We start from the raw sequence: 8,753 nt of genomic DNA on the forward strand, positions 1-8,753 counted from the left end.
CAAACAAACGACGCACAAGCATGACCATCACCATTATCGTCATCACAAACGCGCAGAGTGGAACAGCAATGGTATCAAGATGTGGTTCTTCTGGCGCAACAGCATCCCGAGGGACATCCAGATCGGCCAGCCCAACCCCAGCTCCTGGGGCAAGTACGTCACTGACCACCTTCCATCAGGCATTGCCTTCACCCGCTGATCCGGCGGTGGTGCGTGTGCGTGTCGTGTCGTGTCGTGCGCTTCTTTTCGCAGGCCTTACGCCAACTTCCAGTTCGGCAGCAACTGTCCTTCGTCGCACTTCTACAACCACCAGATCATCATCAACCTCACCTTCTGCGGCACGTGGGCCGGCGACTCGTGGGTGTGGAAGAACACCGGCTGTGGCCAGTACGCCAGCTGCCAGAACTTCGTCCAGCACAACCCGCAGGCCTTTGCCGATGCTTACTGGCAGATCAATTCCCTCAAGGTCTACCAGTGGCAGTAGACAACCAGTAGACGCGATGCTAGCGTCAACAAAAATAAATTCATAAAAAAAAATAATTCCATGCACAGAACAATCACCATATCCTTCCGCGCCGTGGTTCACTTGACCGACAAGCTTCCCCACGGGCCGTACGCAGAAGGGGACATGGTCAGCGTGACAATCTTCGTGCCTCCCGACAGCACCGTGGCGGACGCGAGAGAGACGATCACGAAGTGGTTGACGACCGAGGACAAACGTGCGGCCAAGAACGTGAACCGAGCTCCTGGCCCGAAGCTGGTGAAGCTGTCCTTGACCCCGACGATTACGGAAATCAAGTGCAAGGGAGGGACCGTGCGGGACGAGCAACGGCTGAGCGATCTGTTGGAGGACGGCGAAGCGTTGGAAGTGCTGGCCGACCAAGATTACGCTCCCAAGGCTGGCTGTACCCTCTCCTAGCGTGTGCTTGGCTGAAGCATCCGCAGCACGCGACAGCGTCACAGCGAGGATGGTGGAACACTTGCACGTCAGGATGGCCTTGGTCATTCCCTCTAGCAGGAACGGGCCAACTGACTTTCAAAGACAGTCCTTCGATCCTGCCTTTACATCGCCACTGTTGCTGTTCTTGACGGAACCTTCGGTGGGGTCAAGCGGCACAAAGTAGACGAGAACACCCTCGAGGCAGACAGTGGGCTCCTCGCAGATTGCTTTGTGGTCGTCTCCGGTGGTGGGCGAATCGACACATAGAGCTCTCTTCTTGCACCCACTCCACAAAGGTGTCTGCGTCCACGCACGCAGCAGGGGAGCACACTTGATGTGGGAGGGGATGACATATGGTACCTCAATGACAGTGGCATGCGTGAAGGGGCCAATCGTGAGCCCATTGTTGATGGTCATAAGTATCCCAATGTGGAGGACATGGCCAATCAGCTGCTTGCCATAGACCTGACCGCCGAGATCACAAAGTGGCTTGACGAGCAAGCTGCTTGTGTCAGCAATCTGATTGAGGCCATAAGCCAATACCGCCGCCAGTGCTGGCTAACAAGGCCGATGGCCCCGTCAGTAAACCCAGAGAGGCAAGTGTTTTCATGCATGACGCTGGCTATGACATTATGGAAAATAACTTCAAAACCACTCTTGAGGATCACGGGCAAAGGTGCAACTTAATGGGGCAAAGAGATGCATCAGGTATCTGCGGTTGTGGTTCAGGCCATGGGGCAGGAGCCAATGCTGTTGTCACCAACAAATGGGCATGTTTTGGTGGATGGGCATGGTGAGGTGGTGGTACATTTGTAGGGCTGAACACAGATGGTCTGCTGTGTGGTGGGGTTCCAGGCTTTGCAATGGGGCGAGGGACACAGGCAGGGATGAGCGAAGCCTGGGTTGGTGTAGCCACGGTTGCAGAGACAGGAGCTGTAGGGAATGGCAGGGTTGGAGCTGTAGGATTGGCAGGAGATGGAGGAGTATTGGGTGGCAGCTTGAGGGCACTGCCAGGCATGGCGACAGTGCCCCATGGGGATGCACTTGGGTTGGCCCTGGTGCCAAAAGAGGGTCTTTGTTGTTGGGGTGGCACTGACAGGCTGAGTTGGTGTCAATGGTGGCAGTGGTGGTGTTCCAGGTGAAGCCACAAGAGGGTAGGCATTGGCACAGAGGCCATCCTTGTAATTGGCTGTGGGGAGGGACACTGGTACTTGGGGTCGATCAGTGTGGTGGTGTTGGTGGTGATGGGGGCTGGCAGGCAGGTATTGGGCTGGTATGATATGGTGCTGTTGCTGGTGTAGCCCTCCTTGCATTGGCAGGCATATTCAGGAAGGGTCTGTCCAAAGGGTGTGGCAAAGGTGCAGATGGTGTTGGGGTGGCAGGAGCTGCAGGGTCTGGTTTTGATGCAGAAATTGCAGCACTTGGGGGTGTCAGGGCCAGGCATGATGTGCATGCAGTGGATGTTGGGCAGGATGGTGGCAGCCTGGGTGTGGAAGGTGTAGCAGCTGGTGTGGTTGGTGAGGTAGCCAGAGGGGCAGGTGTCAGGGCAGGCCTGCATGGCGGTCAGGTAGGAGATGCAGTGCTGGTAGTTGGTGTAGGCTTGGTTGGGTCCAGTGCAGGAGGCGTTGATGATGGCACAGATCTCAGTTGGTGACAGTGAGCCCTGGGTGGCCTGGAAGTAGTGCATGACAAGTGGGTCCTGGTGTGAGTAGTCAAGGTACACAAGGGAGGTGTTGGGTTGAAAGGCAAGCACCTGGTGGTTGACAAAGCCATCAAAGCACAGGCTGCACAAAGTTGAGTAGTTGGAGATGGTCTGGTAGGCAATGGTGTTGACATTGGTCCAGATGAGGCCATGTCAAGACTGCTGTTGATCTGCACCCAGTTGGGGTCCACAGCAAGGATGGCATACTCACAATACTCCTCCTTGCCAACAAAAACCATGGTTGGACAGGTTGGAGGGTTCTAGGGTTTTCAGGGTCAAGATGTTGGCAGGCCATCACTACACTCTGGCCACCTGAAATCCTTTGGCTGCCTCTCCACCAGCCATGACTGGATGGGTTGGTGTTTCAGGGTCTAGGTCAAGACATTGGCAGGCCATTGCAATACCTTTGGCCTTTGGCCACCTCTCCACTGGCCATGGCTGGACAGGTTGAGGGTTGAGGGTGAGGACGTCAACAAGGCATCCCCAAACACCCTTTGGCCACCTCACCACCATCCATGGCTGGATGGGCTTAGGGTTAAGAATCACATGGAGGCTGAACATCAAGCCAAAGGTGAGGACAGTGCAGGATGCTTTCCCACAAGTTGTCACTGAGGACCTCAGCTGCTGGGCCTCTGCCCAAGGCGCAGCAGCATGTCAGTGTGAGCCATGGCCCAGTGCATTGCAAGTTGGGAGCCAGAGTGGCTTCTCTGGGAGGCATGCATATGTTGTAGATGTGAGAGTAGAAGTACAACCATGTGGATCTTTTGGATGGTTTGGACATGGTGGAATCCACAAGGCTGAACTGGCACAGGTGTTTGGCCCAGTCAATGAGGATGGGAGTGGCACAGGCCAGGTGCAAATGATCTTGGCCAGAATGTGGCAGGATATGCACCAAGGGATGGCATTGTCTGGTAGGTACCATTGGAGGTAGGTGAGCCATGCTGAGTTGGTCCTTGCAAGTGCTCTGGCTGAGCACTCTGTGTATGAGTGTGTTGATTGTGTTGCTGTTTATGGTGACAATGTTGTGGAGATCCACCCCTTGCTTGCAAGATGATGAAGCCATGTATTGAGCAAACTCTAGGAAGACTTTGTGCTATGCCATGAGATGAAGGCCAAGGTAATGTTGAATGGCCTTGGTGATTCTATATGTGGTTCTAGTGGCAAAGGTCGTTGCTTGGCCTTGTACTTGCCAGTGCTTCCCTTCAATCCACCAGGGTAGGTCCATTGTGATGGCCATCTTGGCCTGTAGGATGCTGTACTCACAGCGCCTTGCAGTGGGGAGGTGCTGCCCCACCAGCCCATGTGCACAGTGTTGCCACTGACTTTAGCCACAGGCATACTGAGAGGCACTTGCCTTACTACCTGACAGACCTTCTCCAATGAACTGGTGTCCTTGGCCAAGAGAAGGCTCAAGAGGGTGTCAGGCACAGCTGAGGACTCAATGGCAACAGTTTCACAGCTGCTTTCAGGACAAGAGAGGGAAGACAGCTGGCATTGATCGTGGGCAGCCACCTTCACCTTACCTCACGTATCTCAGAACCATTGCATGACTTCACACATGTCATTGACAAGTTGGTCAACTCAGAGTTGGTCATCTCAAGCTCAGGGGTCACAGTGCCACTGGGTTGCTGCATGTGCAACTGGCCTGGAGCGGTGATGGGTGTCAACTTCAAGGCTTGCATTGTTGTGATTGTGTTGGTGTGGTTCCACTGGTTCAATTTTTAAGTAGATTCTTATTTTTCTTATTTTTGAGAAAATATTCCGAAATGCATCCTTTTATAAAAAAAGGAGGCCTATCACAACAACTCCGAAGTTGTTTTAACCCAAATAACCCATATATTCAGGTAATTTCTATTGCGGGGCGCTGGAGAATGGAATGCGGCGCTGAGAGAAACAAGACAAGAGCAAACCACAACATGGACGCAGCTCGAGAGCTCTACGCCAAGCCTCCATCGGTCGACGGGCTGTGGGACCAGCCAGTATTCACTGCGCTGCCGGCAAGCAACACCCCTGACGCACTGCTGGACAGGTTCTCCTCCATCTACTACGGCATCGGGTCAGTACAGTTCGCCAGGTTCTCGATGGCCACTGAGCCGCGCCTGGACTGGTTCCTGGTTTGCAATCGGGAGAACGAAATCCACTTCTTCGCACACCTGCTCGCCTCTCCTGCTGTGCGTGAGGCTCTGCCCGAGTTAGGTGCCCCGAAAACTGGCTCACGCACCCTGCGCTGGGAGGCGCTCAACGCCACCGAGCTAGCAGACAAGTTTGCAAGCGTGTTGCAGCAGGGTGGGGCCTACAAGAGGTATCAAGGCGGCGATGCCAAGGCAGTCAGCCAGCAGGCCTGCCAGGTGCTCCTTGGCGATCACCCCGAGGATCAACTTGTGTTCCGCACGAGTGCCGCCTGGAGTCCGTGGTTTGGCGGCGTCGTGTGGGACAACACGTGGATTGGCATCAACAAGAGCACCAGGCGCATCTGGCTGCTTTGTGCCACCGACTCTGACTAGCACTTGTGGTCTCCTCGTCAATAAAGAGTTGTTTTTCGTTGCGCAACAGAGCCAAGGGGCGGAAACTCCTCAGAGGAGAGAAGGGAGAAGAAATGGAACATGCAAAAGTAAAATAGGGTACACAAAAACGCAACACCAAGACGGTCAGAGCCAAAGGTAAGGCCAACACAATGTGAGGCACAGGTACAGGCCAGAGGTATGACGTTTGTTCCTGTGCTGATGTTTCTTACCATGGCACACACAAGTGGAGAGTTTCATAATGGGGCTGCTGGAGTGGCACTCCTGAAGCCCTCAACAACTCTCCAATGACAACAACATCAACACCCAAGATGTGGTGGTGGTGGTGGTGGCCAACTGACAGTGCAGACAGATTCTGAATCTGGGACAGGTTTTGGGGCAGGCCAACTTCTTGGGTGGGCTACAGTATGGATGGATGGTTGCTTGGCTGGTCTTGGGACTTTGGACTGCCCTGGTGTCTTGATGTTCCCCCCCACCTGAAAGTCTTGTTGGGGTCATTGTCAAGAGACCATTTGTCAGCAAGGACTTTTGAGGCTTTGGGCCACATTGGCTGGTTGCTTGGCTGGTCTTGGGACCCAACATGTTGTTGTCATCATCTCTTGGCCACCATTGTGGCCATCACTGTCATCATCATTGACAAGACCATGTATCTAAAGGTGACAACAACAGCAACAACTTTGGGCCATGGTGCACCCACCATGTTGTTGCCAGTGCTGATATTGACAACAACAACATCTTGGTCATGATATTGGATGGGTGGGATGGGATGGGGAACCAAGAGATGAGACTGGTTCCTGCTTATGTGGAGTCTTCCATCCATCCATACTCTACTGTCTCAAGCCAGATCTGTCCCCCCCAACAAGTCTCCAGCAACAACAACTACAACAACAACAACAACCAATATTCAGTGGCCAACAGCACAGACGGACCAATGGATGGATTGGTTCTGGTTCTTGGAGGCCACAGTGCAGATGGTTGGGTGGATGGTGGTCTTGAGATCATAGACCACTCCACCCCAGTCTCCTGGTATCCTTCTCCATCATCCAAAGTCTTGTGGCCTTCATCAACATCATCATTTGTTGTCATTGAGACCAGTTGACAATGACTTTATTGACAAGAACTTTTGGCGGAGGGAGGAGGGCTTTGGGTCATGTCATGGTGTGGCTGCAATGTGGGCTGCATGGCTGCTTAGGGCTAGGGATGGAGGGCAGGGCCTTGAGACATGATGTCATCATCATTGTCATCATCCTCATTTGGCTACCACCACCAGTGCTGAGACCATTGGGCTGTTGATGATGGCAAGGAGGAAGTTAGGGTGGCCTTGTGTTGTGACCAAGTTGGTTGGTTGGTTGGCAGCAAACATTGTATCCATTGTCTGCCACCACTAGGCCCACTTACAATGACAATGACAACAAGTTGGCCATTGTGGTCCCTTGGTGCTTGGCCATTGCCACCACTGCTGATGTCAATGGCGTGATGATGATGGTGATGGCAATGTCTTGGTCACAACATTGGGTGTGGGTTGAGAGGCCAGGTGGGGATTGACTCTTCTGTCCATCCATTGGCATGGTCTAGAATCCATTCACCCAAGTACCATGGAGCGTCCAACTTCTCCAGGCTCCAATGACAGAAGCCACAACTTCCCCCTTTAAGCAACCAGGATTTGGTGGTGGTGGCCAACAGCATAATGTCATTCCACAACACTGTGTCCAGAAAAAGGTGCCAGTGGCACCTTTTGTTAAGTAAAATCTGTACAAGTGATATATGTGTATGTGCAGCGAAAGCAGTACTTTTGTGAACATGGTGTGTGAGTGGTTTTGGCAAATTATGTACAGAGAGTGGCAAAACAGGGAAAAATGGTGTAGGTCATGGTAAAAGCAGGTGGGGGCAATGAAGAATTTCAAGGCATAAGTGTAAAAAAGGGCTAATGTATTTTGTTGAAATGAGGAACAGAACAGAGTGGAGGGCAACATTAGCCAATGGACTTCCACACTTTCCATGGACCAGAAGAGGAGGAGGAGCTGGTCTTGGGTGTGAGAGGGCCAAGGGCAGGATGTGAAGTTAGTTGTAGGAAGGAAGTGATGGCTGTGAGATCTGACTCCTCCAGGAATTTAGAGTGGAAGGTGAGGAGCCAGTTGGTGAGAGAGGAGATGTTGCCCTCTGCTATGGGGGTAGAGGAGAGGCAGACAAAGCTGGAGTAAAGGGTAGCACAGAAGGAGAGGTAGTAGGTGGGATTTGCCTCATAGAGAATGTGGTAGGGAGTGGTGGGTGATGTGATGGGGTGGGGAGAAGGATTGGGAAGCTCTAAGCTCTGGATGAGGAAGCTGTAGAGGCCAATGTGAAGCAGGGTGCGGTCCAATGATTGAGCAGTGAGGAAAGCAGGAGCAGAGCAGACAACCTCACACATTGGGTGTGGGATGGGGATGTGGTGCAGATAGCAGAAGGGTTCAGGGATGGTGTCACTGGCCAGAGGATGCCAGATGGCAGACATGTTAACCCTCTTGTGGCTGAAGATGAGAACATCAAAGCCACTGACAAGAGGTTCAGAGGTGGGCATGGAGCTGGAGTAGGCAGAAGACCTGGAGGGTGGAGTGTGACTTGAGTGAGGTGATGGTGTTGGCAATGTTGGAGGGAGATGAGGAGATGTAGAATCTCTGGAGAGCAAGCTCTGCCTTGTGCTTGATGGTAGATGGCGACTTTTCCTCTTCAGCCTTACCCTTGCCATGTTTCTTGGTAGCTGTAAAGAACAAGCATGTGGTGAGCTTGGAACTTTACCAGCAAAATGAAAATGTACTGGTTGGGGTGGTTGGAGTGGTGCCAGAAGCTTCAGTGGCAGTGGGTACTGTGGGCTGACTAACTGGTGAGGAGACGTCTCCTCTGCCTCATTGCTGAGAAGTTTCAACTGGAACAGGTGCTTGCAGAACATGTAGACAACTTCAGAGGTGATGCTGCAGGGCTGCTTGATCTTGATGTTTTTACCACACAGTGCACTGTATTCCACAACGCAGATCCAGTCCCAGATGTGGTGAAGCTCCTCAGGATCTTCACAGCAGCAGTCAGCCTCCATGGCTGCATGAACAGCCTGACAAAAGGCCTCCATCTGCCTTTTGATCATGCTCCAGTGGTTGGTGATTAGTGACCAGAAGTTGTCTGGCAAGAGGGAAGTAGTTAGACTTGTGGGGTGAATAACAATTACTAAAAAGAAAGGACATACTCTTGGAAGGGGCTTGGTGTTGATAGCACTTATAATGGTGAAGCACAGTGATCATGTCATTGGCACTCAATTCCCTGAAGGCACCAGAGTTGAGGTTGTCAAGGGAGATGAACACCTGACCCTTGCTAACCACCTGCACTGTTCAGGCAGGGCAAGTAGTCTGGCGGCCTCCTTGCATTGCTCTTCAGTGTTGCCTTCAGAGTACTGGCGCACCACCAGCTGCTTGTGAGGCTTGGTCTTGATCTCCTCCACCTCCATCTCCTTGTCCACATCAATCACCACTGGGTGTGCACATTTCCTCTCCTTGTGCTCTTCCTCTACCAGCTTAGACTTCCTTGGCAGTGCTTGGTGCTCCTCCTCCTCCAGCTCCTCCTC

The 8,753-nt window shown here is 52.7% G+C and overlaps 5 protein-coding genes across 5 annotated transcripts in view; 3 read left to right on the top strand and 2 right to left on the bottom strand.

Moving 5' to 3' along the window:
* Window positions 1-484, top strand: part of ACA1_397280 (uncharacterized protein) — a gene marked incomplete at both ends in the record, with an annotated part of 3,659 nt that extends 3,175 nt beyond the window's left edge. Inside the window, 2 exons of the mRNA XM_004351607.1 lie at window positions 67-153; window positions 253-484. Of these exons, the coding sequence (XP_004351659.1) occupies window positions 67-153; window positions 253-484 (319 nt within the window). The remainder of the gene's footprint in view (window positions 1-66; window positions 154-252) is intronic.
* A 144-nt stretch (window positions 485-628) lies between these two features.
* Window positions 629-919, top strand: ACA1_397490 (uncharacterized protein; the record flags this gene model as incomplete). The annotated part of the gene is made up of 1 exon (XM_004351608.1): window positions 629-919. The coding sequence occupies one exon, from the start codon at window positions 629-631 to the stop codon at window positions 917-919; it is 291 nt and encodes a 96-aa protein (XP_004351660.1).
* Window positions 920-2,051: 1,132 nt separating this feature from the next.
* On the bottom strand, window positions 2,052-2,881 carry ACA1_397500 (EGF family domain containing protein, putative; the record flags this gene model as incomplete). The annotated part of the gene is made up of 2 exons (XM_004351609.1): window positions 2,052-2,639; window positions 2,819-2,881. The coding sequence occupies 2 exons, from the start codon at window positions 2,879-2,881 to the stop codon at window positions 2,052-2,054; spliced, it is 651 nt and encodes a 216-aa protein (XP_004351661.1).
* Window positions 2,882-4,558: 1,677 nt separating this feature from the next.
* ACA1_397510 (Group-specific protein) lies at window positions 4,559-5,146 on the top strand (the record flags this gene model as incomplete). Its single annotated transcript, XM_004351610.1, has 2 exons — window positions 4,559-4,817; window positions 4,839-5,146. 2 exons carry the CDS (start codon window positions 4,559-4,561, stop codon window positions 5,144-5,146), a joined length of 567 nt encoding a protein of 188 aa, XP_004351662.1.
* Window positions 5,147-7,136: 1,990 nt separating this feature from the next.
* On the bottom strand, window positions 7,137-8,636 carry ACA1_397520 (uncharacterized protein; the record flags this gene model as incomplete). The annotated part of the gene is given in 5 exon segments (XM_004351611.1): window positions 7,137-7,743; window positions 7,763-7,933; window positions 8,008-8,314; window positions 8,463-8,511; window positions 8,592-8,636. The coding sequence occupies 5 exon segments, from the start codon at window positions 8,634-8,636 to the stop codon at window positions 7,137-7,139; spliced, it is 1,179 nt and encodes a 392-aa protein (XP_004351663.1).
* Window positions 8,637-8,753: the final 117 nt, after the last annotated feature.

The sequence above is a fragment of the Acanthamoeba castellanii genome (genome assembly GCF_000313135.1).
Source record: "Acanthamoeba castellanii str. Neff unplaced genomic scaffold scf7180000084759, whole genome shotgun sequence".
NCBI classification, from domain to species: domain Eukaryota; phylum Discosea; order Longamoebia; family Acanthamoebidae; genus Acanthamoeba; species Acanthamoeba castellanii.